At 42.0% G+C, this 16,908-nt stretch overlaps 1 protein-coding gene across 2 annotated transcripts in view; it reads right to left on the bottom strand.

Annotated features, from left to right (window-relative positions):
* Positions 1 to 16,908, bottom strand: part of LOC140992283 (vang-like protein 1) — a 51,184-nt gene that overhangs the window by 15,877 nt on the left and 18,399 nt on the right. For both annotated transcript variants that reach the window (XM_073462586.1, XM_073462587.1), the window contains exon 3: positions 15,625 to 15,751. In XM_073462586.1, coding sequence (XP_073318687.1) covers positions 15,625 to 15,751 — 127 coding nt within the window. The remainder of the gene's footprint in view (positions 1 to 15,624; positions 15,752 to 16,908) is intronic.

Genomic DNA, 16,908 nt, shown 5'->3' with positions numbered 1-16,908 from the left:
TGTTCAATGGATAATATATTCACATTTCATTAGTGTCCATTCAGTCACATGTGATGATAAAGATCTCTAAGCTTCAGTTAAATAATTCAGGCTACTTAATTATGTCTACTAATTGTGAGACATTTTAATCATAAACTGGAGGATTAAGTAATGAATTTAGATATCAAATATAAATACATTTATGTACAAATAGTTAATAATTTTAAAAAAAGCACTGCTATCAGTAGAAACGACTCATGTGCATAATGATTACTTTCATAATCAACCACCAAAATGATGTCTCAACTGATCTGTACACAGGACAAAGAGAATACAGTCGTCTAGTTGGTCATGTGGCCTTAATAACTGCCTGCTCTTATAATAATTATCTGGACATTAAATCAAATTATATGGGCAAATACAAACAGCAGAGCATTAAAAGATGCTTTACATGATGCCTGAGACATAAGGATGTTTAATTCTACTGGAAAGGTTGGTCTAGATGTCCTTTTTCGTGGAAAGGACCAAGCACAGAGAAAAAAAGAAGCAAGTGAAGGATGTGTTTAATGGGACTGAGATGCACCCAGTGACTTCAGCAGGTCTGGCAAATGCAGAATAACAAAACCACAACAATAGAGTGGGGTTTGGGCCAAATATAGCTGCTTTGCTCGAGGGGAAAATATGAGAGAGGGCATCAGAGGATTGAAAATATTAGAAGAGAAAGCTTTTATCTGAACTGTGCTTCTGGATTACAGTTTGGTATCTCACTGTACTGCATTTGAGTTGATTTCCTTTATCTGTAAAAGGTTCCTATAGCTGCAGCTTCTGGTGTTATAACACCTTTTTGTCCCTTTTGACTGAAACGTCAGGCGAGCGAGGTTATTTCCAAGCACGTGAAAAAGAAAGGATAGAAGATATGAATTGGAAAAAGTAAACAGAGCGAGCTGCCAACTGGTGTACACGCTGACGTCGGCGTCCGACTGCATCCGCAGATAATGAAGGTCAGCGGTGTGGGAGCAGAGCCGTTAGAACAAGGAAGATAAGGACTCTTTACACAGCAGCCATAACAAGCTGCTAACGCGGCCCTGTGAGCGGCAGAGTGCTGCTCACGCCAGCCAAAAAAAAAAGGACAGATAATGAACTGCCATCAGCCACAAGAACACTCAAGAACAGCTTCTTTTCATCACCCAAATACACAGTAATACTGTTGTAAATGAGCCCTATTCTAAGACTTGTATCTGTGACATTAGCCTCACACTAGCAGAGAGGGGATCGTGCAGGAGATGCATTATGATCACTTTAGACTGAGGGGGTTGGGAGGTGCAGGAGGAGGAGGAGGATGGTGCATTGGGACAGAGAATATCCCACTGGCCTCCGGGGTTAAAAACAGCAGAGAACGAGATGAAGCAGAACAATGGAGGACTCAGGCAGTATTGCTCAGGTTGTCTTTGAAGCTAGAAAGAAGCTACTGAGTATACTCATATACTAAGATATGTTTCGCTGCTATACAGGATATCAATAGTGCATACACACATTTATTAAATGGGGAGAAAATGAAAATATGTTTGGTCCACTATATTTTCTCAAATCCTTTAGGTATTGCTGGGGATATTCTGTATTGTTTTGTCATCAAAAAACATTTAATTGATCAAGCTCCTTCGAGCATTTCCCAGATAGCAAAAGCCTGATATGATTTATTCCTCTGTGCTGTTGTCCAAAAACACAGTAAATGAGCCTCACCGTTACACTGGTGAGTTGATCCACTGCTGAAAATAGTCCCCAACAAATGCCCTATTTTCTCCTGTTTGAGCAATGTCTGCTGAAAGTGCCCAGCTGTTTTGGGAAATATATTAAGGTTTTTATTTTTTATCTTTACCAAGACCTACAGTCTAGAGACGTGATAATGAGGCTGTATTTTGGCACAGTGGTGCTAAATGGTAACATCAGCTAACAATGCTCACAATTAATCGATCCCACTAATGAGTATTGCCTTAATAGCCCAAATTATTTTATTATTATTAATTTTATTAATTATTATTTCAAAATTCCAAGTATTTCAAAATGAACATATGATGCAGCATTTTCTATTCATAGACGCACTATCATTCGCAAGAGATGACATGTTCACTGTTGACCTGTCGATATAGATTTTCACAGATGAGGTCCAGCACTCTAAACTGTCTCGGTTTTATCTGACCTTTGACAGGACAACGCGGTCGTAAATACTCATCTGACTGTCTGCACTGGTTTAGAAAGAGCCAAACATCACGACCGGCCGATCTCATGAGCAGTAAAACCAAACGGTGGAATGCATGACTTGAGTTCAAAAGGTCAACGAGAAGATGCTACTAGGTCAGAATATAATTCCCTGAAGTTTGACTAGACTTGTGCCAATTGATTTTATTGTATTGTTTTGTAGTGACTGCACTGGCAATGTCTGAACTGTGATTTGATATGGAGGAGATGAATTATAGCTGACAGAACATAGCCTAGTAGGCCTACTAATGTCTGATTAAATTATGCAACACACACACAAGCATAAACAATGCATATTTCAGTCCTGTCAACATGAGTGGAGATTGTTTCTGCAACCGAACAGTGAAAGCCGCTTCATTAATAATGAAAGAGGCGGACTGAGGAGGCCTCTCCACAGAGACTTATGCAACAGGCCTTTTTACTCACATGAAGCAGTTATCCCCTACAGAGAACAAAAGTAAGCAAAACCTCATTATTTTCTTTTTGTATTAGCTCAGATAAGTGCTCCACAAAGAGACCACAAGCCTCAGTTACAGGGAGATTCACAAATCATCAGGGATGACAACTGGCATACCGAAGCAGTTACACGGCAGCGCTGGAGATGCAGGAAACTCCTTTACATGCAGTTATGTTTTAAATATACATGTTTTTGTCCCTGAAGGATCCATGTGGTGTCGAGTGCAGCCCATCTTTCCTGTTGACAGATTCTCAAGTCTTAATCTTGTCTGACCTTCGTCTAGCAGGTGAAGACAGGCATGTTCAATGTGTGCATGTGTGTATGTGAGACATAGGAAATCAATAGGCATTAGTTGTAAGGAAGAGTGTCTCTCTGACCACAGTGTACCTCAAGAAGACTCAGGGGAGACATGAATCACTGCTTCTCATGCCTACACTCATCCTTTATTGCCCTTAAGGAGTCTTTAAAGAAGCCTAGGTGTTAGAATAAGTGATATGGCAACTACAGCTAAAGTAAGTTAATCTGCTTCTCTCTGTTTTGATAATTGATTAATGTTTATGCAATTTAGTTTTAACAAAAATGGAAAAAATTGACCGGTTCAAGCTAAATTTAGCATAAATTGATAGCATAAAAGACAGCAAGCCTGGCTCTGTCAGGAAGCAACCCATTATACATACGTGTCCCCTCCTGGACTCCATGTCAAGTGTTAAACTCCAAAACGTCACTGCACCTGGCCAAGAAATAGTCCCTCACATACTAAGTGATGTATCTTAGGCAACTGGACTTGTTTCAGTTTCTTGAAGACGTTTCACCTCTTCAGTTCTGAATTTCTGTTATTTACCCCTGTTTCTAATCTTGATGCTATGCAACACTAATTGCCTCCTGGCGCTAGCTAATTACTTAATGGACAGTCATGAGGGTGATATCAATCGTCTCCTTAACTCTTGGAAAGAGAGCAAGCAAATACGGATCCCAAGAAGTCAAACTATGTGTTTAATGCCTTGTTATGTCCCATGTGAAGCACTTTGAATTACCTTTTAATTATAGATTACATATTTATGACATAATCCTTAATCTGTTGATTATTTTCTTAATCCAGAGTAAATTGACTACGATAATTTCCCAAACTCCAAATTGAAGTTGAAGTTGCTCGTGATTTCAAAAAGTCATCATGCTCTCCTGCAAGTGACACCGACTCTGGATTAATGCTAATGCTAATGCCAATTACATTTGAGACAATGTTGTTGTTGTCGTTGGATCCTGACTACTGGACCTGGGCTTTCCCTCTGCCAGCACAACTAAAAATAGACACTAGTGACCCACATTTCCTCACGGGATTAACCAATCACCACGGGCGGATCTGGTTCAGTACCAGCAGCCTTGCAGGAGGCCCAGTCCCATTCATCACGTGAAAATAGGTGAAGCAGAGAGGAACAGCAGCGACAGAGAGGGAACAAAGCGGAAGAAAGAAAAGGGTGAGGCAGAAATGTTCGATAACAAGACAGCCAATTAAAGCGAGGAGAGGAATTGATCCAGAGAGGGAGGGAAAGTAAGGTCAGTGGCAGTTCACAGGCCAGAGATGATTACCGCACAGGACAAAACCAGCATGTGAAAGCCTCCGCTCATGACTACATACTCGTCATGAATACACGCACCGCAACTAAACACCTGTCAGGTCTACTCTTGTCCTACGTCTGTAGTGATTTATTCAACCCAGACATGGTTTTACAAGCAATTCCTCCGCTCTGGGAGGGAGGAGGCGTTCCGATAGAAACTTAAATAGCTGCGTAACGGAAACATCCGATATGACGTGTTCTCAAATACCACTGAACAAGGGGAGAGAATAGCTGAGGGCGAATAAGGGATATTTAAAAAAAGCAAATTGAAATTAAAATGGTTAAATGTATAGAATACGTGAGAGATGTTGGAGACCAGAGTACAATGTACCAAATATACCTCTTATGCTACATGGGCACCATTTCTTCCACAAGCCACCCAAGCTGACCAATCACAGTTTCACGTGGTATCTTTGTTAGCTAACTGTCTCCTTCCTCTAGCGTCATATTTGGCATACAGACATGAGTGGCATCGATCTTCTCATCTTAACCTTGGCAAGAAACCCAAATTTAGAAATAACTTTGGCACTGATTAAAAGGAAATACTTGCAAATTGTTCAGCCACCTGCAAAACCAGAAAGAGCATGAAAATGACTGTCTAAAAAAGACCAGTAATCTAACACAAAGGCAAGCATCCATAACAGCATCATGTGCAGCCGACCCTTGAGGAAAATCACGCTCTCCATCACCAAAAGATTTCGGCATCATTAAAAACGTTTGAGCAGAGCGGTTTTCAAAAGCGGTTTGATAAGATGAAGAATGTGCCATCAAGGGATTTCTTTGATGAAATTTTGGCGCGGCCGCAAACTAAGTGCTGCAATATGATACAGCGGCGGCTGGGCTTTAAACACATCCAGAGAGACATTTAAACTGCACATGGGCACTTGTTCGGATCAGATTTCATTACAGGAGAGATTGTTGGGATTGGAGGGATTTCCTGATGGTATGGGCCCTCACTCGAAAGTCCTTTACAGTGTTTTTAATGATAAATGATATGACAGCTCCAGCTTATTTTTAAAAACCAGCATATTTTGGGCACACCAACTTGCAGAAATTCTTTCAAACTTGAACTGTTACCTCAGCCTGAAAAACACAAATGGCAGTAAATGAATGAAACCATGTCTTAAGATGCCCTGTGTGTGTGCAGGTATATATAGCACGCTCGCTACGTGCACTGACATGCTATGTCAGATAGCGTGCATTTTACAAAGCTTTCAACGGAGTATTTTCTGCGCTCTCGCTCCACCTGAGTGTAAATAACGGCTATTGTCTCTCACAGTAAGTCAAATGTCCACTAAAAGCTTGTTTTCTGTTGTTGAGCTATAAGTGGGCTGCAAACAAAAGCCCCTCAGTGGAGGAACAAGTGCACTCTACTTACTCCTGGGAGGCAAGGTGTGTGTGTGTGTGTGTGTGTGTGTGTGTGTGTGTGTGTGTGTGTGTGTGTGTGTGTGTGTGTGTGTAAAATATAGCGCAACACGCATTCCCCAGGAGCTCTGCACAGCCATTTAAAACTACCTTTGTTCAAACTGCGGACAGCGTGCGAGGCTGCCAACAACTTGTCAGGACACGGAGGAAGCACTTAAAAAAGTTCCCTCCACTAATTCTTAGGATAGAAGAATGACTGGGAGACAAAGGGAGACTGACAGCTGAGCAGCAGCCTGGATAAGAGGTACATTGCAGTATGGCTGAAACAGACACGACAGGCAGCCATGAGGAGACTCGAGAAGTTCAAATTTAGCAAAACACAGAATCTGGTGGAATGATATGTAGTAGTATTTAACGATTAAGTATTATTATGTAGTAATAATATTTGCGGACAGCACACACCTGGGCACCTACTTTGTCGAACTACACTTCTGAATGCTCTTCAGAGCCATTTTAGGATTAAAAAAGTTGTTTGCATTGTGAGTGAAGATTAACACGTCACAAGTAGTGTACTTGAAGTGTGGAAGCACTTCTTAAAAAGCAGCTCTTAAGTGGTCACTTGAATCATGTGTACTTTTGTGTGAAATATCTCCATTCGGGCTGAAACTAATGTGATTTTCTTTATCTGTCAGTTACTTTCTCAATTAATTCATCTATTAAACATCAGTGAAGCGATGTTTAATAAACGATTCATCAATTAGTTGTCAACTATTACAGTAATTGCCAACCATTCTGGTAATTGTTTAATCAATAAGAGTAATTTTTTAAAGCAGAAAAGTCAAAATTCTCTGATTCCAGCTTCTTAAATGTGAATATTTTCTGTTTTTTTTAAAAGTAAACTGAATACTTTGGGTTGTGGACAAAAGAAGACATTTGAGGACGTCACCCTGAGCTTTGGGGAACACTGATCAACATTTTATAGACCACACAACTAATCAATCGAGAAATCAATTGACAGATTAATTGATATTGATCGAAAACAATCGTTAGTTGCAAGCCTAACCTTCAGAAAACAATGGATAAATGCCCATCATAATAATTTAGAGCACATAGCACACATATGTCTTGCAGACAAATATATTGTTTTGTCTGAGCAACATCCAAATCCCAAAAATATTTGATCTACCATAATGAAAAACCAAGATAAGAAACAAATGCTCACATTTAAGGAACCCGCAGGCACCAAATGTTTGACATTATGCTTTAAAGATTAACTGATTATCAAATTAGATTGTCTTTAATTCTTCCAATCATTTGGTTGCAGCTTGAATCAGTGCACAGTACATAAATGGGAAATAATAAATACTGTTGAGATAAAACGATATTAAATTGGTTAACATGATAACAAACTGAAGCAGGTTAGACATTCTGCTGCAAGTTAGAAATACGATAATAACAAGTTACCACAAAGTGACAAGTGCAGAGAGTGAAGATGTATGGAGAGCGACTACAAACACAACCAATGCCAGCCTCAGTCTTGCTCTTATTTTCTTGCAAAAAAGAAAAGGTTGCACAACATCCTATTACTATGTGTACACACACTGGGCCAATATCGTGTGTTCAACTTTGTACCGCAGAGTGTTTAAGCTGTAAGAAACTGAATAAATAGCTTTTATTCCTAAGCTTGTAGGCGTAAAAGTGAAGGGAGTTTAATTGACATTCACTTGAGTTCAAATTTGTTTTACTTGTTTGATAAATATGGACCCCAATTAGACTGGATTAGCTGGGCGCCAGCCTTCCTGAAAACATTTACTGCTATGGTAGACTGAGAGAGGGAAGAACAAGACCAAGAATAGTGCAAGATATGTGGAATGCAATAAACTACAACTTGCGTATTTGGACAGAGTTCAGCTTTACCAGCAAAAAGCTAACCGCCTAACAACCATGTTGAAGCCTTTGAACGTGCCAAAGCTTTACTCTTCACCAGCATTAAACAGGAATTTCATGTTAAACTTATCCTCCAATGGAAGGATCAGTGGCTTGATTGCAGTTCAGGATATCATTCAAACAGAAAAGTTAACTGATCTTGTGAGAGGAAAATAACATTAAGGCATCAGTTAGCATCTTAGCCAGATGAACCTCTCTCTCTTACCTGGCTTGGTCTGCTCCCTGGTGCAGAGCTTGCCACTGTCGGTAAGTCAGTATGAGAGTCTTCGTCTATGTTGGTGACGATCACTTCCTTTACCTCCTCTATGGCCTCGCAAACCTCAAGCACCTGCAACACCTCGTCTTCCGCCTCCATCACCGTTGGCGACTGCATCTCGAAGTCCTCAACCGACCAAACTTTAGCTCAGTCCGGCTCGCACAAACATCATCCCTGCACTCAGCCGCTGCTTATCTTCCCCCGATCCATCCCACTGTGAGTCTGTGTGCGTTTGACCTCGCTGACTCTCTGCTGATCTGAAGCCCGGCCCTGCTTTATCCGTCTTTATATAGAAATCTCTCCCATCATGCCTCAGGAGGCATTGTATGGGACTGTGTGCTCACTTGCCACATAATGTAAGGGGCTTTATAGAGAAAGGCGGAGAGCGAGGGAGCGTGGAGAGCAGGAGAGAGGAAAAGGAGTTGAGAGGGGGGGAGTGATGAGATGATCACATGGGACGTCCTGACAGCAGCAGGGATGGAGGGGGGATAATAGGATGGATGGATAGAGAGATAGAGGAGGAGGCACGAGAGGAGTGGAAGAGTGTAGTAAATAAACAACAACAACAACATAAATAAATACAAGGTACCATTGGTATACTCCAAAAACTGTCTCTCTCCTGTCCTCCTCCTGCCTCCCTCTCCTTTATCCATCCTTCCCTCAAGGCATCATCTCTCATTCTCCTCCTCATTCTCTGCTCGTCTCTTGCCTCAGCGCCACTCTCCGTCCATTGCTTCTGACCCAGTGAGCACCGTGGTGTCGCCGCGCTGCCACTGGCAAGGCTGTATGTGTGTTAATGTGTGTGTGTGTGTGTGTGTGTGTGTGTGTGTGTGCATGTGAGGAAGGTAAGACAAAACCTGTTCATCCAACCAGCTGATGTACAGTAGAACATCACAACCTGACAGATAAACACGATGGTGTACTATATTTTCGTTACAGTCAACAAACCCTATGAAAAGACCAAAACCAACAGGGAGTGTATCCCACATCAAAGTATATATCTTATTCATAATCTGAAAACAAACTGTAATTTATTTTGGCTCGGCACCACATACACCGTCCTGCTGACACAAATACCCACAAGACCACCGAATGTGGATTCATCCACCGCTGAAAATAGTTCCCAACAAATGCGCCATGCCCTCCTGTTTTGACTCTTGCTAGAAAATACAGTGCCCAGCCCAGTTATTTTAGGAAAGGGTTTAGCCTTGTGAAAAAATTAAAGTATATGCTCATGACCCATTTATTGAAAAATGGATGAACACATAGTTGGCTTGGGTGTTTTCCTGGGATTTGTTGACAAGAAAAACCACAATGGCACTCAAACTGCCGATGCCCCGCTGTCCCCTTTAATCAAATCAAACCTAATCCAATATTAAACTCCATAGCCCTGCATCACTCTAAATATTACAACTAATAACCCACAACTGCTTAACCACAATTTGAACTCGCCAAATCTAGGATGTGCATCCAATTACACTCACTCATAAATACCAGCCAACTAAATACACCTGATTTTAACAAAAAAGTCTAAGGTGTTAAAGAAGTTAAAGAAGGTGAGAAAAAATCCTGAATCAGTCTCATATTCTGCACCAAAAGTTAACAGGGTCTGATCTGGGCTGAGACCCATTTCGTGGAAATCCATTCAGTATTTCATTAGTAATCCTGCCGACAAACCAACCAAACGACAAACAGGCACGGGTGAAAACATAACCTACTTGGTGGAGGTAATAACACCAGCCTAATCCTTAAAGACCCTGTTACATTTAACTCACTTTAACAGTGCGGAGTAATCAATTTATTCCAGTGGAATAACAAACTCCCACTGCACACGACAGTGCTGACCTTTGACAGATCGGAGAGCCAGACACAGTTATAGGTAAGAGTCAAAGGTAAAAATGCTTCTCTTGAAGCTCTTGAGTGAACTATTTGTGTCAATAGTAACAAAGCTAACAAGCTAACTGAACTAACAGTTACCGCTGAGAGCTATTGGAGCTATTAAGAGCGGCACAGGTATGTTCCTAGCTGACTTTAGCTCACCAATAATTTACCAACTAGCCCTGTGAGTAGTTGCCACATCATTTAGCCTCTAGAACCACATATTTTGTGTGGCCTCACATGTCACATAGTAGAAATGAACTGATTATCAGCCTGACTGATTACTGTGGCCAATATTCTGCTATTATCATTATACCAATGTTTTTTGTGTCCGATTGCTGATACAATCATCTAAAAATGTTTTACTTTAGCTGTGACGCAGCATCCTTACTCCATCAGTCCCACCCACGACACTATCAGATTGGTTACACGTCACAAGTAGCCTGTCAAACTAAATAATCTGAATCTGGAAAGTAACTAGTAGCTAAAATGATCAAGTAAATGTAGTGGAGCAGAAGTATAAAGTAGCAGAAAATGGAAATACTCAAGTAAAGAACCTCAAATTATACTGAAATACAGCACCAGAGTAAATTGTACATAGCTGGTTATTCTAAACTTTGATGGTAAGATTTCTATTTTGACTGAGAATGTGTATCAGTTTAATAATAATTAAAAAACACATATCACTACAGTACACCACAGCTGCCCTAAAATATCAAAGCATAGCAAGAAACCAGGGAAGAACTCTTTGATTGTGTTGACCTTACCTGGAGTCTTTAGCTTCAAAGTTCATCTCAAATGCTATTAAACTTCTCCGATGGGCACCAAAATTCCCTGTTCGAGTCCATTTGTTGCTTGACAACCCCCCATCTCTCGCTCCTCTTACTTCCTGTCATCTCTCCACTGTCGACTCACTAATAAAGACATTAAAAATCTACAGCCCAAAAAACACTTTCTCAAAATCTACCGTGGAAAAGTGTTAAGAGGATCTTCCCTCTCTCTCGTACTTGCCACCCACAGAGCTTACAGTCTGCCTGTAGCACGCAGCTTACGCCGAGCACAGACACAGACACACAAAGCAGCAGGATATCCATGAAGCTCAGTGGGAATTCTGTCTCACAGGAGACCGAGCCAGGAAGCACTCACCACGAGGACGAGATCCCAGACGTGAACGCAAGAGCCGGGCTTCTTCCGAGACACCGACATGGTGTATCACAGAGCTACCTGCGCTGTGGTTTTCGCCAAAGGAATGCCAAGAGTGATGCCCCTGTTACCATGCCGAGGTGTGACTTGTGTAAGCGAGCAGCTGAGTTTAATTGGGTTAAATGAATTGAGCTAAAGAGAGGGTGAGAGGAAGGTGAAACAGCGGGAGGCTGAGAGGTGTTAGACGACTTTGTGCAACTTCGAGGAAGTGAATTTGGCACCGCGGTGAAAGAACGACACTGGTTTTCTTTTACTGGTTGGAACCAGCAACAGCTTGTTGTCTGATAGATGGAAACACAGAATTTGGATACAAGAAGACTTATAACGAGAACTCAGGCAAATTATCTTTAACTACTTTCTTGCCAGAAAGCAGCTGATCTCTGCACAAACTGGCCAACATAAGGGGCTAAAGTTATCCGGAGGGGAGGCGAGATCAAACACAAATCACACCAGGCAACATGAGCTCCCTTCTCTAAACTGCACATGAACATTTAAAAATAAACCCAGCTCCACTTTCTCTCTGCATTCGTCGAGGTAGGAAGGCGCTAATTAACAAAGAATGCTTCCTGGTTTAAACATATCACATTCCTCCTGTTTGACACCTCGTACAATGCTGCTCAAAATCACACTCCTAAGCTGCAAAGCTGCCATGCTACACTGGCCTGAGCTACTCCAGTCCACCTCTCACTATCCAGTTCTATACAACAATAACAGCAGGATAAAATCGACCCAACTGCTCACATGATTTAGCGTCAGGTCCATACCAACGTCCAGGCTTTACTCACCTCCATTGTCCTCTACAAACACCCAGCCAGCAAAATACAGCAGAGGCGAACTTGCCATAGACATAAACTGATACCACTCGTTCCCACCTCAAGATTTTACTGCCGCATGAGCACCTGAGATGTATTTTTCACATTCACACATTAGCATACAGCCTGGAGCTTTGGCCTGCCTCCTGAAATTGGAGCAACCTGCTGGAAGTGTCCTGTTCAAACATATCAAGCGAACTCAGGTAACATAAAGAGAGGTGTATGATCAACCCAGTTTACAAAAAGAGTTGAAATCCCGTTGCAGATCAAAGTCTCCTGCAAAATTTGGGCTTTTGTGTGGAATAGGGGTGTCATGATTTTCCAAATCCAAGATTCGATTCAATTCGCTCCGCTCAGAATGAGACTCAAACATCAACTTTCTTCAGAATTGCTTGAAATGTTGCCTGCATTACAAAGCTTTGCTTTAATTGTCACATCTAAAGCGGATTGTCCAAGTAAAATATATGTGTGGGAAACACTGAATAATATTCACCAAAGAGAAAAATTCAAGATTCGAACAATACCAAACTTTGGAGAGAGTAAACCCTCTTCCCAAACAAATCAATAGAGGATCTCTGTAAAAGAAAATAAATCCTCCACCCTGAGGAGGGAATGGTTTGGAATATATACATGAGCTAAAAGGAAGGAATTTTTGTATAAATTAAACATACGAGATGTAACATGTTCATTGGTGAGCTTTAGAGGTGCTGACAGGAGGACTGTTATTTGTCGTTCTGCTTCCAGTCGTCATGCTAAGCTAAGCTAACCCACTGCTGGTGCTGTACAGATGCTGAATATGAAGCAAATAAAAGTATTTCCCTAAATGGTGAACTATTCCTATAAATGTGGCCTGCAGCTGCTCTGGTATGTCTTTCGCATCTAGTGAATGCATGCTGCCAAGTGAAAACATCTCCACACACAAACACCATCTCCTGACAGCAGGCAAATCCTCTAAATGATTCTCGGGCTGGTTTGGTGTTAATCTCGAATCTCCGGCAGTGCTTTCCGACACATTTAAATGTGGAGCTCGCCCTCCTCTTTTATAATTCCTGTGGTGAGGCATCACAGACACATCGCAGCCATGAGAAACTTTTGTGCTGGATTGTGAGGACATCCCTGCCCGGAGCGATGTGCTGCTCTGTCAGCCAAGACTCTGATTAAGTCCCGGCAGTGGAGTAATGAGCGCGGCGCTGCACAGTTAGACTCTGAGACATGACTGACGCACACAGACACGTAATGTCCCCACGCAGGAGCATATGCAAGACGGCAGAGCAAAGCACACACACAGGCACACACGAGGATTTGTGCTGAGCCTCTCTCTCAGTAGAATCGGTGGCCCTGATTACTCAAACTAAAGCCAAACACTCCCCGCCCTGTCATCAGCACTACTGCAGGCCACGGCATGAATAAGACATGAAGAGCAAAACACTAAGGATGGCTGTGCTCTGTGGCAAATCCTGTCATATGTTAAAATTAGACACACTACACCGACAAGAACACAGGCTCACATACACCCTGCTAACGAGTCTTGCCATGAGGGAAAGTGAGCGCCAAGTAGGTCAGTAAAAGATGGTGAACGTAAGGGTGTCTGTGCGTGTTTGCGTTTGACATCTTCTCCCTTCAGCAGGTTGAGCCCAACGCTTGATGCAGGCCACTGTGCCAGACAGTTGTTTGGCTAAATGAGCAGGTCAGTGTTGGGTAAGCAAAGGCTGTCTGTGTGCTAAGATCTCCATCTCCATGTTCACCGCATGCATTTGACTCTTGGCAGCAGCAAGTGTTGACATTCCTGCTTTCAAAACACGCTGGAGGAAGAACTGGGCGCATTTCACACTTTCACAGGAGAGACGAGTGATCAACTGAATCAAAGGCAACGGAGGAGACAAACTATGAATGAGTTGATGTCTTTGAGCACCGCTGATAAAGGACAAACAATGAGATGAAATCAATTATAAAACAACTTGTTGCTTAAATGCTGCCGAGGTTTTAGTCTACTAGAACCAGCCTTTAAAGCTTACACTGCTTAATGCTAAAATATGTTAACATTATTGTACCAGAAAAATACTGAATCCAATATTTCAACTCAGGACATCTGCCACTACAAAGTACCGATCCGATACTATTGTTCTTTTTCCCTCAAAAATCTCAGGAGACAGGGCTAGCGATTATCTTCATTGTCAATTAATCTGCTGATTATTTTGATTTAGTTTCCCAGAGCTTAAAATGACGTCTTCATTAACTGCAGCTCTAATTGAAGTCAATTTTATGCAACGTAACATGAAGCCAGGGCTTGAAGTTGCACTAATAACATGCTGAATAAATCTGACTAGAGGCAGAAACACTGTGTCTCATAATGTCAAAATCGTATGACGCGCAATCTACATAATAAGATAGCTGCATCCGGGAAATATATACCTAAACAGTAACACTGATCGCAATAGAAACATTTCCTTGATGAGAAAACTGACTTAAAGTCCTGTTTGGTCATGTTTGGAAGGTCCCAAACAGGGCTAACCTACTTTTAATCCAACATGAAACACACTGGTGATGTATGATGTCAAGACTGCTTTAAAATGTGACAACAAACATGAGAAATACCACAAACTATGTTCAAATGTTTACAGTCTGACACACCAGCAATTAGACCCAAACACTGGAACAAGCAGTGAGGCAGCCCTGCAGCTAACAGCAACATTACTCAATGCTTTTTCCAGTATTATTAATGTGCCACACATGCAATACATCCACTGAAATCAATTTATGTTTTCAGATCATAAATCCATGGTCTACAACTTTTACTGCTTTACACTTGTCTTTCTTTTAGGTATATAAAAATTAATTGCATTTCGGCTCAAAAATACCACACAGAGTGTCAGGTTACAAATTGGCAATTATTCATTTTTCTTCCACCGTGATTGTTTTGGACCAAGAACTCCTGTATTCTCTCAAGTACCATGAAGGATTTCACGTCTTAACATGCCAACTAGCAGCCAACCTGCCCAGCGTACACGGTGCTATCTGATCAACCTGTCTTTTATTTGTTCCGCCTTTTATCTGACTCCAAGAAACATAATCACATGGCTGTCTGCTACATGACATGAAAATGAGTCAGCACACTGTCTATTTGGCAAGAACAACCTTTATGAACTCATGGGCAAACCAACACATCCTGATGCCCATATATTACCTTATTTACTGCAAATATAGTAGTTATTGTTGAAGTTTATATTTCCTACCTTATACTTCTCATTTATCAAATAATCCATCACATACTCCATTTTCTGAGCGTGCCGTCACTGACATCAAAGTCAGCATGATTTCTGAGGGTTGAGTTTGACTTTTCACTGACTGTAAAAAAAGCTAAGCTGCTCTTTTGACTCGGTCTGGTCCATTTTGGCGGGGGCCACTGAAGCCACCTCCCAACATGGCACCGGAGAGAATCATCAATTAATCAACTAACAACAGTGAAATACAGGGTTTGTCTCTGATAAAAGGGACAAAACAAAGTGGTACTGACCAGAGAAGCACCGTTCTGCATCACACATCCTGTAGCTGATATTTGTCAGTGGTAGATTTCCTGAAAGTGACAGCCCAGACCTCGCCAAAAGTGGACTGTCCCTTCTGCCTTTTGCCCTCAAATAGCAGATGGCCTGTCCCAGCCCAGGCTGATTATCATTCCAACTCATTTTGACTAGTGACTGATAAATCTCCTGTGCTCTAAATCTCTTATAAATCAGACTAGCAGAGTAGACCTATCGTATATTAGAGGCATCCATAAAGCAGAGTGTGAAGAAATTGTGAGGCGAATCAGGATTGCAGGATTGTGTCAAAGTGATGGTGCAGTGTGGTCAGCCCTACCTGGACCTGCTCACCCCGAACGGCCGAGTCGCCCAGAAGCGGCTCTGCAGGCGGCGTGTTAATTGTTACAGACTTTTCCGAGCGGCTGTCTTTACTGCGGGGCTTGTGGCGGTCCCGGCTCCGCTCCCTGTTAAACAGAGAAAATCATGGTTAGTGTAGTGCTGATGTTGATGGATACAAGGAAGTCCAAGAGGTGTACATGACAAACTTTATATACGGAGTTAGATGAAGACTCATCAACTGTGATCATCTCTTATGCACAGCAATTTAGTATTTTGTCTTTCCACAGTAACTTAACTAAGCCATCAGGATGATAGTAAAGGTGTGTTGCATTGTTGGAAATGCACTTGACTGATACGAGGAACTAAAAGTCAGGATATCTAAGCCTCTGCTGCTTTGATTTTGACTAATCCCTTTAAATCTACTTTATTATTATCTCTAAACTTAACAGAAGTAAACCCTTACAAGAAATAAGAGGGTATTTTTTGTCTTTTTCCATCATTTTTCCGAGTATAATCCATGATAACCATTAAGACCTTGACCTTTGACTCTTTCCTTGCTTTTCAATTCATCCTGATTTACAGCGATAGAGCTTAGCAAACAACAAACAGTCACAGAGAGAAGCTGGTGACGGAGACGAACAGTCACATATATGAACGTAACAAACATACAAAGAGCGGCAGGAACAATGTGAAAGCTGCTGGCTGCTGTTTGAGTCAGATAAGACCACAGCAGCTCTCCGTGAAGGTGGACAAATCAAATCACGCTTTGTTTCGGTCTCCGTCTAATTTCCGATGACTGAACGAGTATTAAGCCCGTGTGAACCTTGCCCCACATAAACCCCTCCCTCTACATCCTTCCTCTCTCCATCCACTCCCCCCTCTTCCCTCCATCACTGCATCACTCTCTCTCTCTCTCCACAAGGCCCTCTGTCCCTAACATATGAGCTCCATTAGCCGGACTGACCCCCTGCACTTACAGCCCTAATCCTGTATAGAGCGTGAACGGCAGGTCTCCACATCCTCCGCCCAAACAGCACCATCGCCACATGGCACGGTGCCTGCTCTGCAGCTCCATTACCACAGATTAATCTCTCCTCTCTGTCCCTCCCCCTCCGGCTGCTGACATCTTGGACATACTACATACAGTATTTTATAGCTGGAGCGCACAAAATGCTGGGAAACTGTTTAAACAATAAGACCGTTTTGAGGTCCAATGCAGCAGAAATATCTCAAGCTGAATTTGTATGACAGCAGTTGTGTTTCCCAGGTTCTTTAGACTGAA

Source organism: Pagrus major, chromosome 24, assembly GCF_040436345.1.
Source record: "Pagrus major chromosome 24, Pma_NU_1.0".
Classification (NCBI taxonomy): Eukaryota; Metazoa; Chordata; class Actinopteri; order Spariformes; family Sparidae; genus Pagrus; species Pagrus major.
The sequence above is the reverse complement of the archived record's forward strand: the minus strand, read 5'-3'. Positions and strand labels throughout refer to the sequence as shown.